Source organism: Bos grunniens, chromosome 10 (genome assembly GCF_055505025.1).
Source record: "Bos grunniens cultivar Pamir isolate PY7600 chromosome 10, Bosgru_T2T1.0, whole genome shotgun sequence".
Classification (NCBI taxonomy): domain Eukaryota; kingdom Metazoa; phylum Chordata; class Mammalia; order Artiodactyla; family Bovidae; genus Bos; species Bos grunniens.
The window spans coordinates 47,459,671-47,476,853 of NC_141174.1; the positions used below are offsets into that span (position 1 = coordinate 47,459,671).

Below are 17,183 nucleotides of genomic sequence, written 5' to 3' on the forward strand. Positions count from 1 at the left end.
GTTATACATTATTAAATTTTCGTCTTACATATTTCTCACCATAATAAGGAGCCTGAATCTATTTTGCTGGTAAATAACCTGAACATTAATACCGAATTTTCCATTCCTCCAAGGTACCTCCTGCTTACTGTAAATGCTCTTTCCTTTTACCACAGAACATTAGCTATGAGGGCACAGTGTATTAGACCTATTTGTTGCAAAAAAAGTCTATCTTTTGTTTTGGAGCGTTCATGAGAAGGAGGAAAGGGATTACAATTTTCCTACTGGGACAAGTGATTGATCAAGGACCTGGAGGATTTGTTCCCACATGGTAAATGCAGCCATCCATCTAACATAAAAGCAATTTTCCAATTTGTGACAGTAAGAATGAGAGTCTGTTCCCTTTTTCAAAGGAGCACGCTATTCCACATGTTTAGCATGAGGCTAGGCATAAAACCTGTTTTCATCATTTGGGGAGTTTTAGAATTTTTTTTTCATCTATTTATTCAAACATATGTTTTTAATAATGTTCTGGCAGACCAACCAACTGTTCACCCCGGAACACAATTAAGAGAATTTCATGTCAAGCATTAAGGAATAAATTGTCATCTAGAGGTGATTTTTGTCCAACAAATACATTTTAACTGAGTGTTTAATTTGAGCCTTTCATTTATTTTAAAATGAAGCCCATGATGTCTCCCAGAATTTTAGATTCTATTAGATTATAGTCATGCCTCTATAATACCGATAGGAGAAAAGCACTAGGTTGTTTTTTTAACCTTAGTATGCTTAACAAACAACCTGTACTTTGGTGCTGGTCATCCTAATCTAATTCATATTTGGACCAGAGCTGTTGAGATACACTTTACTTTAAAGTTACTAGTCATTATAGCTGTTTGAGCTATGAGCCTGCTTTCTAAAGAGAGTGCTGCTTAATTGAATCATTGATTCCTTTAAAAAATATTTATTGAGTGCCTGTTATATGCCAAAAGTTTTACAGGCACTGAGAATATATCAGCAAGCAAGAAGTTAAGGTCCAGCTTCTCATGAAGCCACTTTTCAGAAGATGTAATTCATTTATGTGATAGACACTGTCTGAGCATCTAAGTACAAAGACTTGTACAGGACAGTGGAAATATGGAATATCACTTCATCCCCAGTGAGGAAGAAGAGGAAGAATAAATTACCTAATAATAAGACAGTATAATGAAGGCATGATTGTGAGCTGTAAGTGTGTACACATGGAGAGACCATTCCAGGCACAGATGAGGAAAGGTTTCGGATAAAGCTGAGAGGCAGGCAGCATGAGGCTGTCATCCTTACTTACTCTTCAACTTCCATCATTCCTCTAAACTGTATGCATTTCATACTTTCCTGTCCCTCCCCACCGGCCTGGTACTCAAGCTGTCCATAATTGAGCTCAAGCAATCCATACTATTTATGAAAAGCTATGATGCTTTTGGCCAAAGGAGAAGTGATCTTTAAAGGTTTGAGCTCCTCATTACTGGTAACGATGAATAAAATCATTGAAATGCATGCTAGTCCGAATTTTTTAAGAGCAAATGTGATAGGTATTATTTTATGTGCATGCTAAGTTGCTTCAGTTGTGTCTTGACTCTTTGCAACCCTATGGACTGTAGCCAACCAGGCTTCTCTATCTATGAGATTCTCCAGGCAAAAATACCGGAGTGGGTTGCCATGCCCTCCTCCAGGGAATCTTCCCAACCCAGGAATCAAACCCACATCTCTTACATCTCCTGGACTGACAGGAAGGTTCTTTACCACTAGCACCAGCTGGGAGCCCATGAATATTATTTTAGTGTATTTCAGTGTATTTCTAACATTAGGAATATAGGTAGTCTTTCCTTTCATCTTCCCTAGTAGCTCAGATGGTAAAGAATCTGCCTACAATGCAGGAGACTTGGATTCAATCCCTGGGTTGGGAAAATCCCCCGGAGAAGGAAATGGCAATCCACACCAGTATTCATCCTTGGGGAATTCCATGGCTAGGGGAGCCTGGCAGACTACAGTCCATAGGGTCACAGAGTGGGACATGACTAAGTGACTAATACACACTTCCTTTTGTCTGTCTTTTGTCTGTTCCTTTTGTCTTATATTGCTTCTCTGAAATCTCTTCTACGACTCTAAGAACCACTGCATTTTGGTGCTTCTTTCCAATCAATCTGCTCTAATTTTCATAATTGATTTTTCAATCTTTTCTATCAAAAGCCTTTCCCACTCTTTGAAACCATAAGATGGGTGTGATTAGGGACTATGCTATGCTACTTGTCCATGCTCAGTCATGTCTGACTCTGAGACCCTATGGACTATAGCCCACCAGGCTCCTCTGTCTATGGATTTCCCAGGCAAGAATGCTGGAATGGGTTGCCATTTCCTCCTCCAGGGCATCTTTGGGACCAGGGATCAAGCCCTGGTCTCATGCATTACAGGCAGATTCTTTACTGCTGAGTCACCAAGTAAGCCTGTGATTAAGGACAATTGTTGATAAAAAGACAGGTGAGTCAGATGATTGTCTTATTTTCATCAAAACAATAGCAAGTGAGCTGAATCCAGATTTATTATTTGAAATCCCTGGTCAGGAAGATCCCCTGGAGAAGGAAATAGCAACCAACTGTTGCAAATCCAAGAGGTGCAAAAGGGTTGCACATGATTTAGCAACTAAACAACAATTTCCTAGTATTTTCTCAATAGTATTTTGAATGGTTGATAGTGTTGTAATAGTTGTGTCAACTGAAAAAATACCAGTAACTATCTCATTATAAGCATTTAAGCATCATTTTGGAGTTTGTGACTTTTAAGTTTCCCCATCGCATTGAAATTCCATTTGTTAAATTGGTTTGACACTAAACCCATTTTCTTACAAAAGCAGTGAAGTCTTTTTAGCCTTCTTAGTCCATTGTTTCTAAATCATGCCTTCCTGGGGAAATATTAAACATTTTGAGAGATTACTCGGTAGTAATTTTGACCTATATTATTTGAAGATGGGCTATTTGAGGGAGTGGTTTGCTGTAGAGATATACTGTCATTTTAAATTGCTAATTATGCCTATAATCCTGTTCCCGCTCTTCCTCCTCCCCCTGGGAATAATTTATGTAGTATTAGATGGCAGCCTTAAAGGGAAATGATTTTCAAGGCAATGGTGGTTCTTGTTTCATCACTCAGTTGTCTGACTCTTTGGGACCTCATGGCCTGCAGCACACCAGGCTTCCCTGTCCTTCACTATCTCCCTGAGTTTGCTCAAACTAATGTCCATTGAGTCAGTGATACCATCCAACCATCTCATCCTCTGTCGTCTCCTTCTCCTCCTGCCTTCAGTCATTCCCAGCATCAGGGTCTTGAGTCGGCTCTTCGAATCAGGTGGCTAAAGTATTGGAGCTTCAGCTTTAGTCCTTCCAATGAATGTTCAGGACTGATTTCCTTTAGGGTTGACTGGTTTGATTTCCTTGCTGTCCAATGGACTCTGAAGAATCTTCTCCAACACCACATTTCAAAAGCATCAACTTTGGCACTCAGTCTTCTTGATGGTTCAACTCTTATAGCCATACATGACTACTGGAAAAACCAGGGCTTTGACAAAAGGGACCTTTGTAGGCAAAGTAATACCTCTGCTTTTTAATATGCTGTCTAGGTTGGTCATAGCTTTTCTTCTAAGGAGCAAGCGTCTTTTTATTTCATGGCTACAGTCACCATCTGCAGTGATTTTGGAACCCAAGAAAATAAAGTCTATCCCTGTTTCCATTTTCCCCCATCTATTTGCCATGAAGTGATAGGACCTGATGCCATGTTCTTAGTTTTCTGAATGTCAAATTTAAAGCCAGCTTTTTCACTCTCCTCTTTCACCTTTATCAAGAGGCTCTTTAGTTACTTTTTGCTTTCAGGCATTAGGGTGATGTTATCTGCATATCTGAGATTATTGATATTTCTCCCAGAAATCTTGACTCCAGGTTGTGCTTCATCCAGCCTGGCATTTTGCATGATGTACTCTGCATGTAAGTTAAATAAGCAGGGTGACAATATACAGCCTTAACCTATTCCTCTCCAAGTTTTGAACCAATCCTTTGTTCCATATGCAGTTCTAACTGTTGCTTCCTAACCTGCATACAGATTTCTCAGGAGTGAAGTAAGGTGATCTGGTATTCCCATCTTTTGGATAATTTTCCACAGTTTGTTATGATCCACACAGTCAAAGGGCTTTAGTGTAGTCAGTAAAGTAGATGTTTTTATTTCTGGAATTCCGTTCTTTTTTCTATGATCCAAGAGATGGTGGCAATTTGATCTCTGGTTCCTCTGCCTTTTCTTAATTCAAACTGTACATCTGGACATTCTCAGTTTACATACTGTTGAAGCCTAGCTTGGAGGATTTTGAGCATTACCTTGCTAACATGTGAAATGAGAACAATTGTGCAGTAGTTTGAATGTTCTTTTGCATTGCTGTCTTTGAGATTGGAATGAAAACTGACCTTTTCAAGTCCTGTGGCTATTGCTTAATTTTCCAAATTGGCTGGCATATTGAGTGCAACACTTTAACAGCATCATCATTTAGGGTTTGAAATGACTCAGCTGGAATCCCATCACTTTCACTAGCCTTGTTCTTAGTAATCCTTCCTAAGGCCCATTTGACTTCACACTCAAAGATGTCTGGCTCTAGATGAGTGATCACACCATTTTGGTTATCCAGGTCATTAAGACCTTTTATGTACAGTTCTATGTATTCTTGCCACCTCTTCTTAATATCTCCTGCTTCCGTTGGGTCCATACCATTTCTGTCCTTTATTGTACCCATTTTTTTTCATGAAATGCTCCCTTGATATCTCTAATTTTCTTAAAGAGATTTATAGTCTTTCCCATTCTATTGTTTTCCTCTATTTTGTTACATTGTTCACTTAAGAAGGTTTTCTTATCTCTCCTTGCTATTCTTTGGAACTCTGCATTCAGCTGGGTATATCTTTCATTTTCTCTTTTGTTTCTCTTCTTTTTCAGCTCTTTGTAAGGCCTCCTTAGACAACCACTTTGCCTTGTTTCATTTCTTCTTCTTGGGGATGTTTTGATCACCGCCTCTTATACAATGTTATGAACTTCCATCCGTAGTTCTTCAGGTACTCTATCTATAAGATCTAATCTCTTGAATCTATTTTTCACCTGCACTGTATGAGGGATTTGATTAGGTCATACTTGAATAGCCTAGTGGTTTTCCCTACTTTCTTCAATTTAATTCTGAATTTTGCAATAAGGACTTCATGATCTAAACCACCGTCAGCTCCCCATCTTGTTTTTGCTGAGTGTATAGAACTTCTCCATCTTTGTAAAGAATATAATCAGTCTGATTTCAATATTGACCATCTGGTGATGTCCATGTGCGCAGTCATCTCTTGTGTTGTTGGAAGAGGGTGTTTGCTATGACCAGTGCATTCTCTTGGCACAACTCTGTGAATCTTTGCCCTGCTTCATTTTGAAATCCAAGGCCAAACTTGCTTGTTCTTCCAGGTATCTCTTGACTTCCTACTTTTGCATTCCAGTGGCCTATGATGAAAAGGACATCTCTTTCTTTTCTTTTGGCATTAGTCCTAGAAGATCTTGTAGGTCTTCACAGAACCATTCAACCTCATCTTCTTTGGTGTTAGTGGTTGTGGCATAGACTTGGCAATGATTAGAGGCAAGAAAGTTTGCCTTGTCAGTAACCCTGCATAAAGAATGGGTACACACAAACCGAGAGGCAAATACTGCCAAATTGAAGACTATGTAGAAGTCCATTAGCTGAAAACTCTCCAAGTGCAAAGGATGCCACAGTATAACTCCCCTGTCCTCTACTTCCTGGTCATCTCAACTATCCATTTGTGCAGATGAATCAAATGTTGTTGGAAGGGAAAATAATGTGTATGACTAGGCTGGATGTGTTCTCTGTATTCAGAGATTCATAGCACATTAGAGACTGTAAGAATTAGATCTTCTCATAGCCTTTTGATTTTACAAATGGATTGACTGAATCTATGAGTGAGAAAGTTACTTTTCTGAGGTCACAGCCTGAACTAGGGTTAGAATGAATCATCTCTACGCCATGGTACCTTTAACTCTTAATTGGCCACTCATTATCCCTCCCTAGCCCAACCACTTTCCTCCACATACAAAAAAAAAAAAACTTTTTGTTGACTATTCCTGCAAGATTTCTTAGAAAGGTAGCCATTACCCTAATGAATATCTTTACTTCTTTGAAGTTCATCTCTTTTTTCTTTTTGTCCTTCAGTCATCTAAGAATTATACTTTGATGCAGACTACTACATATATGATATTGGCTGCCTAACCACTTATCATTAAGGGTTAAAACTGAAGGTAAAAAAGAAAGTTCAGTATAGATTATTGTTTTGATCCCAAGAGCTACTGTCTTTAACTTACTGTACTCATAGTCATAGTTTCTAAAGAACTACAGGTATTTTTACCAGCTAGGTAAAATATTATATTTCTTAGAGTGACTTGGAAATTATCTTTCTGGGTTTCAGTGTCAGTGTTTCGTTTTTTTAGTTAATATCAAATGCTTAAACTTTTAATCCTGGTATTCCAACTGATTAATTCCTGAGTCACTAGTTCTGAAGAACATTTTAATATAAATTCCAAAAGGTGACAACTTCTTTTTAAGTGTTATATCTTTAATTGTTAGGTATATTGAGACATGTTCAATGAAATTCTGACCAAATTTAGGAGGGTCATATTTATGACTTTGATCTATTTTCCTTTTAACAAACAACAAAAATTTTGTTGTTTGTAATTTTAACCAACTGACAAGAAAAGCACCATAGTAATGCTAATTTGATATTGAAACTGGTATAAAAATCTAATGGGATGAATACTATTGTTTAGTGAAATGTTAAATTTTCCTCTTTGCCCTTTGATTTTTCACATCTTTACCATTTTCATCCCTATGTTTTCCATTGGAAGTTATGAGACATTTTATTAATATCTTTAAAATTAATTTTTGATATTTATTTTTAATTTTTATTGGGGTACAATTTACAATGATGATAATTTCAGGTGTACAGCAAAGTGAATCTGTTATACATATCCATACATCTACTGTTTTTCAGATTCTTTTCCAAGTACTGAGTAGAGTTCATTGTGCTATACAGTAGGTCCTTATTAGTAATCTATATTATATATATTGTACTGTGTGTGTGAATCCTGTTCTCCCAGTAATATATTTTATTATAAAACTGACTTCTATTTCTTAGTAATTTTATAGTATTTTTTTTGCATTTACTCAATCAGAAATTAGGTCTATGATACATTTTGAAGGAAAAGATTATTTTATGGATGATTTGTTTAACTTCATTCATAAAAACCTTATTTAATGATACTGTAAAGTATAGGTTATGTAGTTTTACATTGTATACTTGAAAAGTTTTACTGTTTTATTAAAAAAATATATAAAGAAAAGTTAACCTTAGTCAAACAAAATTTAAAAGGAGTTGTATTACTTTGTTTCTTATTGGTGCTAAAAGTTACATAAAGACTTATAAAAATCAACAATAGAGCAAAAGTTGAATTAACATTTTAAATATGTATATATTATATTTTTCCAATTAGGGCAATAAAACATGCTAATGGTAAAGTATTTTTAAAAATACAAGATATGTTTTTTAATTACAAAAACATGTAACACCACCCAGAGACAACATTTTGACCATTTTAATTAATTTCCTATCAAGTTCTTAGTTATTTTTGCTGTTTGTGTGTGCACATGTGTGTATGTTGTGATAATAACAGGCATGGATGTTTGCATCCTGCTTGTTTGGCAACTTACGGGATCCTTTGACTCTAAATCCGTATTTGTAAACCACCAGTGTGTTACCAGTATTCACCTGCAGATCCTATAATGGTAAGGGATCCTTCAAAAATGTTCCCTCTGTGCTATGACTTTATTCAAATGCAATGTGCTTTTAGATTGAGCAAAGATTTTTACCTGCTCCTATTGGTGGGCTCTGTGGCAGAGCCAGATGCCTTTTCTGGATAATGTAAGCAACCTGTGAATTCTTGTCTTGCTAGAGCTGAACATCAGAGGCTGTATTTAATCTCCAGGGTATACTATTCTCCGTGTTCTTCCAGCCCTTTCTTCTAAGTAGCTTCAAATCCCATTGCCTGTCCCCTATTGTGAAGGCTGTATTGCAGTCTTGGGAGTTGTGTACTCTTTAATGGGTATAGACTGAGAAGGTGTGGGAAATAAGAGGCAGCTTCACTGCCTTGGGAAGCCATTTACCATGGAATAGGAAAGTGAATAACAGCCTTGCTGGCCAGCAGCCTAGGGCTCACATTTCTGATGTGGGGGTTGTAACAGTCTATGGTTCCTAGAAATATCCTCCCATTTCTTCCTTAGTCAGGTTAACAGTTTAAGAGTTTAGACACTAGTTAGTCACTGAATACCTCTCAGTCTATTCAACTGCTATAAGCTTAAGCAAAATCCCTCCCAGATATAGGAGGAGCTTTGATTGCCACACGTGATTTGTAGCACTGCTATGATTTCACATCCTTTTTTTGGTTTTTGTGGCTATTTCTACAGGAGATCAGAATAGATCATGTACAGCTGGCTACCTCCCATCATACCCCACAAATCATCTCAGTTACATTTGAATCAGGAGGTAAAATATTTCTGTCAGGTCGCTAAGATGAATGCATGCCTAATGCCCAGGAAAATTTAAAATATTTCTCTCAGGGTACCAATTATAAGCAGAACACAATTCACCTTCAGAGTTGTGGTCATTATGGCATTAACTGCTGTGCACTTCAACTCGGTATTCACAGATCAGTTGGATGTTGTAATAAACTGTCATACTCAAAGTAACAAAGCACACATTCTATACACTAACTCTCCTTATATACCGGTAACTCACACTGCTTTCACTTGGTTTCATTAAACACTTAGGGACCGACTCCTGTACGTTATGCTAGAGGTGAGCTGGATGAAATGACAACTGAGTGTTCTGGAAGCAACAGATACATACACAATATATAATATACAATATTAGAGAGGGAGGAGAATAAATTAAGAGGTCACCTTGGTGGTTAAGAGAGATGCTTCTGAACTTGCATTGCCTGAACTCTAATTCTTAATCACCTTACTTGCTCTGTGACCTTAAGGAGAAAAAAAATCAGAAAAGGAAAATATATTTAATTACAACAAGTACAAAGAGGGAATGAGACTTTAGAAGCACTGGCAAAAAAGAAATAACATTCCTAAGGCTACCTGGTTTACATGGTGTTCTTGTGCTATTCTTGGCAGAAACAACAGCATTCCACCTGGTATTCACACTTCCAGAGGTCATTATACATTTTCAGATATATCATGGCCAAACTCCAGTTCACAGTTGTTTTGTTAGGAAATTCAGATTTTAGAGAAATATTTGAGGTTTTTATATTTGGGAGATAAGAAACAGTGATTCTGTGATTTTTAGATTATCTCAAGGTGCAAAATATTTTGTTCCTTCTGACTATGGTATGTGAAGTGCTTAGTCATATTGGATTCTGGGCAGAAAGGTCATTTTTTGCTTCTACATCCCCTACATTGTTTTTCTGCTTCCAATACCTACTCTTTTCAGACCATCTTTACACTTCAGAGTCATCTTCCCAGATTCACCTGATGGTATCACTTCCCGCTGCAGAAATTTCAGCCAACTCCATAAACTCCTTAGCTAAAGATCAACAAAATCTGGTCTTGATCCATTTTTCCTTGATCATTTTCTGCTACTTTCTCACTTTCCATCCTCTTTCCTCTTGATGCAACCCCCAGTCACTCCACTAACATTGATTTTGTTACAGTCACACGATGTTTGTTTGTCAAGTCCAATAGTTATTTTAGGTTCTTAGGAAAGAGTCGGACATGGCTGAGCAACTGAACTGAAGACTCTTTCAATGCACCTATCAGCATCAGTCATCCTTAACCCTTCAAATCTCCTATTCCGTGGGTTCCCTAATTCCACTGGACTAGCTTTCCTTTAACCTATCATTTTTAATTTTATCTCAGCCCTAGAATTCACTTATTTTTCTTCCTATTTAATCTCCAGGGTATACTATTCTCTGGGTTCACTACTAATCTCCCGGGTTCACTATATGTCAGTATTTCCCAGGTTCCATTTCCTGATACTGTTCTTCATTCTACTTGATTTCCCTGGATAACCTTATCCGTTCTCATGGTTTTGAAGTGATCCCCAGATTGAAATATTCAGCCCAGGTCTCCAACAACCTGGTGGACGTTCTTACATGATAGCTCTACAGGTACCTTAAACTCAACTGAATGCATCATCCCCACCTTAATTCCCTTTCTTCTTTTTAGTTCCTAGCTCACTTGGCAGAAGCATTATTCACCTAGTCACCCAAACTGAAGACTTGGAATGTAACCACTTCTCTTTCTTCTCTCTCACTCATCAAGAACTGAGTCCTAACAGTTTTTTCTCTCAAAATTCAAGGGTGCCTAAGTGGTAGACAAATTACTGAGATATGAGGGCAAAATGGGATCAAATTACATACTGAAAATTTCTTTATTCTATGGATGTTTTATCTCTTCACTTTTATCACAAGCTGTGCTTTCAATTTTTAAGTCTTTTGTTAGAGTTCAAATGAAACAGGTTGTCCTGAGAGAAGTAACAGAATTGAATACTTGATGCTTCTGATATCTGTAAATGATACTATTATTCAAGGTTTAAAAGAAATGATCTTTAAGCATAAAGCTGGCATAATTTGTCTTCACTGTTCATTTGTTTGCTTAATTAAATCCAGGATTTAGCAAAATCTCAGAAAATAAAACTGCTTGTGGAAACTACTTAATGACAAAAGCTCACAAAATGGACTCAGGTCAGATGTTAGGTTGACTTGTTTAATCATTGTGCAATGAAAGGAGGGAAAGGAGGGCTTCCTGTTTACCTTATTGATGTGAGAGGAATGCAAGTGTGGCAGAGCATTCTGGTTGCAATACAGCACTTCAGGAACTAAAATCGTTAAGGACAGAGTTGCCAGAGATGATAGACTCCTGGAGGATTGCTTTTCAACAGTGTGAGATTCCACTGGAAATGGCACTTTTTGTGTGTACACACAGCACTCTCCAGTTAAAAGAAATTATGCAAATGTCCCTGTGACAAATCACATTTTAAATAAACCACTTCACATTTGTGAATGAGAAATTTTTAAAAGGCTGGAATTGCATTCTCTTTCAGTTAGGGATTGTAAGAGTTTTCTCTCCTTTTCACAGATATAGTCGAGGAATTATTTAATTGCTGATGTTAGAGGCTATGCTGCTATGTGAATTAATTAGTTCTGTTTTTAAAGCACTTAATGTTTTTGACTTACAGGCATTTTTCCTGTCTGTCTTCTAAATACATGTGCCCCGGTGTCCCTGCTGTAATGAGCACCTTGCTGGCAAATATCAACGCTTTCTATGCTCATACAACCATTTCAACAAATGTGCAAGTTTCCGCCTCAGATCGATTTGCTGCTACCAACTTCGGAGTAAGTATTATTTTTTGAACTAAAAATTTCTCAACTTATTAGAGTTAGATTTTCAAGGAGTTTTGGATTCCACCTGTCTTAGAATTTTGCTGCAGAATGTACATCTTAGGAAGAATCTCTTAGTGCATGCTCATTCACTCAGTTGTGTCCAATTCTTTGTGACCCCATGAACTGTAGCCCACCAGGCTCCTCTGTCCATGGGATTTCCCAGACAAGAATACTTGAGTGGCTTGCCATTTCCTTCTCCAGGAGATCTTGCTGACCCAGGGATCGAAGCCGAGTCTCCTGCATTGGGAGGCGGATTCTTTACCACTGAGTCACCAGGGAAGCCCTTGTCTCTTAGTATGATAGACTAAAGTTTAAAGTTTGACAGTCAGTAGGCATCTTCATTAGCTTAAATCTTCATATATGTAATGGCTTTTCCAGTGGAGGAAAACATTTTATAATAGAGTAGTAGAATTTATCGGAGAAGGCAATGGCAAGCCACTCCAGTACTCTTGCCTAGAAAATCCCATGGACGGAGGAGCCTGGTAGGCTGCAGTCCACGGGGTCTCGAAGAGTTGGACACGACTGAGCGACTTCACTTTCACTTTTCACTTTCATGCATTGGAGAAGGAAATGGCAACCCACTCCAGTGTTCTTGCCTGGAGAATCCCAGGGACGGGGAAGCCTGATGGGCTGCCGTCTATGGGGTCGCACAGAGTCGGACATGACTGAAGCGACTTAGCAGCAGCAGCAGCAGCAGTAGAATTTATAGGAAACTTCCTCATGTATGCAAATTTCCAGATATTGTTCCCTGGTAAATATGAGCTCAGTTGGCTTCTCTAGAGCCTTTTGGGCTCCATTTATACTTCTTATGGATTTCTACTGGTACTAATGGATAAAGATATATTATCTAAGTGAAAATGAAAAAGTGTTAGGTGTATAAAGAGACTGAGAAAACTATCTGTACCTAATTAAGACTGTCCACCTGATATATTCAAATGCATTTAATAACATATTGAAAAGTAAAAATGCAGGATCCTAAGGAGTCTCAAGTATTTATCTGTTGTATCTAACACTGGAACCCATTCTCTATAAGCATAATGAAATTGAAACTGACAAGATTGGAAATAAGATATAAATTTATGGTAATCCCAGTAAAGTGATAAAGATCTAAACCGAGAGTTGGTGGAGATGGGATTGGAAAGAAAAATTCCAGAGCTTTTCAGAGCATAGAATCAACAGTTCTTTGTGTCTTTAGGCATGTTGTGAACAGTGAGGGGAAGGGAGAGATGTCTGAAATATTCCCCAGATTTTCACCAGGGCCTTTGGTAGGCAGTAGCTCTCTCTCAATAACCATGTAAGACAAATGGTTCTATCCTCATTTGTTTGTGGAGGAAACTAAGATCCATTGTAGGAAAGTGGTTTCCATAGTTTCTTTTCTCACTGCACTTCCAAATCGGTTCACTGAATATATTTTTATTATTGATTATGTTGTTAGAAGTCAAATTCTGAGGTATGTATCATAGAGCAGAAACAAATGAGACCTAACAAATAAAAGGTTAAACGCGCTGCTATGTCTACTCTTTCCTTGTGTTTTACATTTAAAAGAAAGTGAGTGGGAAATGTGTGAGATCAGTTGGAATGAATTAAAGGAAAAGGTAATTATTATTTATTGACAAATCAACATAAATACCAATAGAAGAGAACATTTTCTGGGTTAGGAGTCATGGAGTTTGAGTTTGTATTCAAATTTAGCAAGTCAGTTCAGTCATTTAAGCCTCAATATCTCAGTAAATTCAGTGAGGATAGAAATTTTTGCTGTAACATGTTTCTCAAGTTTAATATGGAAATCAAATGAAGTAAAAGATAAACTAGTTTTTAAGACTTCAAATCTCTCTCTAAATATAAGGTATGAAGATTTCATCTCTTCTGACTACCTACAGTATATACAATACAACATCAGCTACTTTTGTTAGACGGATTGACTCTTATAAGAGCTGGCACCAAAGAAAACTCCCTAACCAGCTCAACAAAATACTGTTATAGCCATTACCAGATCATAGAACAGTTTTTGTTATAAAAACCTCATCTTGATAACAATATTCATTGTCTTGGGATTTTACCTGTAACATAAAGCATTTGGTGTTATGAAATTGTTTTGCTTTTAATTTTCTTCCCGGGTATACTGTAGAGAATAAGCCAATCTTGTGGAACACTGAGCCCATCTACCTCTGAGAAAAAGCTGCATTTATGTGATTAATTTCCACTGTAAAAACTACCTGGAGGAAAATGAGATAGCATGCTTCATGCTGACCCAAAGAAGAGGAGCCAAATTGATTTCACTACTTTGTAGTGTTCTAGTAGAAACATAATTATTAGAAAGTTCATTTTGTAAATCAAATAACTTATAGAAGATGGTCAGATAAGTCTTTTTTCAGACTACATCTTGATAACTTGGTGATTTGATACATAAATTTGGCTAGATTTTTCTCTACCTATAGAAAATAATCCAATTTGCTCAGGAAAATACATATACAAAAGTATAACATTCCCCAAATCCACTCGGCCTGAAGTTCTTATTAATCTGATTTCTGAAGCTGATACTGTCAGTTGTGATTCAGATAGAAACACCATTATAGAGCCCCCTTTTTATCTTGCCCAAAGGTGTAATCTAGACACTTTTAATCTTAAAAAAATAAAAAGAGTGGAAAAGATTTCTTACCTATAAGAATTGTAAAGCAAACATATATTTAAGAAAAGAAAATCACTACTCTTCCAAACCCAGATTTGTTGTGTGCAGTGCTATTTAAAGTCATGGTTTAGATGAATAAAGTGAAAACTATAGAACACATGTGTGTGAAGAGGAGGGACAGGCAAAGTTCACTGAGAAAAATTGTTAGACAAATTGGGTAAAAATGATAATAAAAATCCTACATTATGAAAGACAAGGTAAAAATATTTTAAGAAAAGAGGAGGTATTGCTTTGTCAACTGTTGTAAAAAGTCCAAGTAAGATCCAGAAAGAAATGAGGTTTTGGCAGTTAGGAGGTCATTGCTAAGTGAAGTGGTTGAGATTAAAGCCTAATTTCTTAGAAATCCCCAGCGAATAGTGTGTATCAATAGTGGTATAAATTAGGGTTTGTTTATTCCCTAAAATATAATGTAATCATTTAAAAAATCAAGTTTTTTTTTTATTTCAGTAACTTAAAAATCAAGTTTTTAAAGGAATGTGTATATAATTGAGCAATGCCCATAAACTAATGACAAATAAAAACATATACATACAAAACTGTATATACTCTATTTCCAGCACTGAAAACACACACACATACATATATGTACATACATAGTTACTGGTTTAGAAACAAGCCTGAAAGAAAATGTACCGAAATGCCAGTGGTGCAACCACTTGGTAGGAAAGAGCTAATATTTTTTTTTGATGTGTGTGTGGGCGGGGGAGGGGGCTTGTATTCATCTTTATATTAAAGTTGTACATTTTTCTATATTATATTTTTAATTTATAATAATGAAAAAATAGAGAAAATGTGTGAGGAAATCGACACTAATCTGTTAAGCAGCTTGAATGAAATGGTAAGAGAGATTGGTTAAGATTGAAAGGCTTTATCATTAAAAAAACATGTTATTTTTACTGTCTGGTAGAGTAGGAGTTTTTAGTGTTTAATAAGATACACTGAACATATTTATACATTGTTAGGACAGGAAGTGGGAGAAGGCAATGGCACCCCACTCTAGTACTCTTGCCTGGAAAATCCCATGGACGGAGGAGCCTGGTAGGCTGCAGTCCATGGGGTCGCTAGGAGTCGGACACGTCTGAGTGACTTCACTTTCATTTTTCACTTTCATGCATTGGAGAAGGAAATGGCAACCCACTCCAGTGTTCTTGCCTGGAGAATCCCGGGGACCGGGGAGCCTGGCGGGCTGCCATCTATGGGGTCTCACAGAGTTGGACACGAATGACGCGACTTAGCAGTAGCAGCAGGACAGGAAGTAGCTGCAAAAGTGATGTTGCAAATTTATCGGATGGAGCATAAGTGATTTCATAACATTCCAGAGGATAAAGAAGTAAACCTGGTCAAGAGGACTGAAGGAGGAACATTCTTTGAAATTGAAAAAAGGACAAGTTCTGCTCTGAAATTTGAGGGAATGTTGTGTGAGTCCTTGCAGAGAATGCTAAGTTTTTGATATAGGAGTGAAAATTTGATGAAGTCAGCATTTCCCTAATTACATTCAGATCAGATCAGTCGCTCAGTCATGTCCGACTCTTTGCGACCTCATGAATCCCAGCATGCCAGGCCTCCCTGTCCATCACTAACTCCCGGAGTTCACCCAGACCCACGTCCATCGAGTCAGTGATGCCATCCAGCCTTCTCATCCTCTGTCGTCCCCTTCTCCTCTTGCCCCCAATCCCTCCCAGCATCAGAGTCTTTTCCAATGAGTCAACTCATGAGGTGGCCAAAGTACTGGAGTTTCAGCTTCAGCATCATTCCTTCCAAAGAAATCCCAGGGCTGATCTCCTTCAGGATGGACTGGTTGGATCTCCTTGCAGTCCAAGGGACTCTCAAGAGTCTTCTCCAACACCACAGTTCAAAAGCATCAATTCTTTGGCACTCAGCCTTCTTCACATTACATTACAGCATTTCCTGATCTTCTCTGATTGTCTCCAGGACAAGAAAAATCCATGTATAAGATAAGACCTATGATAGAGATGTGCGAGCTAGAGGTGGCTGGAAAAGGTCTAGTTAAGCTCCTGAAGGGAATAGAAAGACGAATGCCTTGGGGCCTCGTAAGACAAGTTCCTAGAAAAGCTGAAGGTCTCATTTGGCATCAGGAAGCATAACTCTGTTGTCATAATAATTCATGTGGCTGTGCATTTTTCTCAGAATTTCTCAGCATGCAGATTCTGATGTAGTAACAGATTCAGCATAAGGCTGAAATTTTGCCCAAAAAAAAGAGGCAATGGAAGGTTTAGTCAATCAAAAAAGGTTGAAGTGACTCACTGGAATCTAGGTTTGATAAATGGAATCATGATAGTGACAGAGACAAAGGATTTGGGTAGAAAAATAATGCTGCTGCTGTGCTTAATCTCTCAGTTGTGTCTGACTTTGCAACCCCATGGACAGTAGCCCTCCAGGCTCCTCTATCAATGGGAATTCTCTAGGCAAGAATACTGGAGTGGGTTGCCATGCCTTGCTCCAGGGGATCTTCCCAACCCGGGGATCAAACCCGAGTCTCCTGTGTCTCCTGCATTCTTTACCCGCTGAGCCATCAGGAAAGAGCCATTGTCCATACCTAGGGGAAGATTGTTGAAAATTGAGTGCAAAATAGTGGTGTCCTAGAGCTAGTTTGTGTCTGCTGACAGACAATGATTGCTGAATTTTAAAGAATATTGCAGGCTGGTTGTTGAATACAGCCATTCTTGAAACTGGAAATACAGAGAGTATGTACATCATGAAAATTGGTAAATGCTAAAAATCAAGGCTTTATTCTTTTGAAGAAATGGTTTTTCAGCACACCCTTGTGTGCAAAGATTGCTGGGAGTCAAGATCAAAGAATTTGATTGAACAAAAACATCTCCATTGGTGTTGAAAACACCATAGGTAGAACAAGAGTTGAAAAAGAAGAATTTCCATTAGGTGGGAGTCCGTTTTTCAACTCTGAAGAAAATAATTTAGGAACTTTAGTAAGTATTTTAAG

General features: G+C 37.7%; 1 protein-coding gene across 10 annotated transcripts in view; it reads left to right on the top strand.

The window, feature by feature from the left end:
* The window catches only part of UNC13C (unc-13 homolog C), an 839,460-nt gene that overhangs the window by 531,200 nt on the left and 291,077 nt on the right, over window positions 1–17,183 (top strand). For all 10 annotated transcript variants that reach the window (XM_086321016.1, XM_086321021.1, XM_086321015.1 and 7 more), the window contains one exon: window positions 11,328–11,484. In XM_086321016.1, coding sequence (XP_086177142.1) covers window positions 11,328–11,484 — 157 coding nt within the window. The remainder of the gene's footprint in view (window positions 1–11,327; window positions 11,485–17,183) is intronic.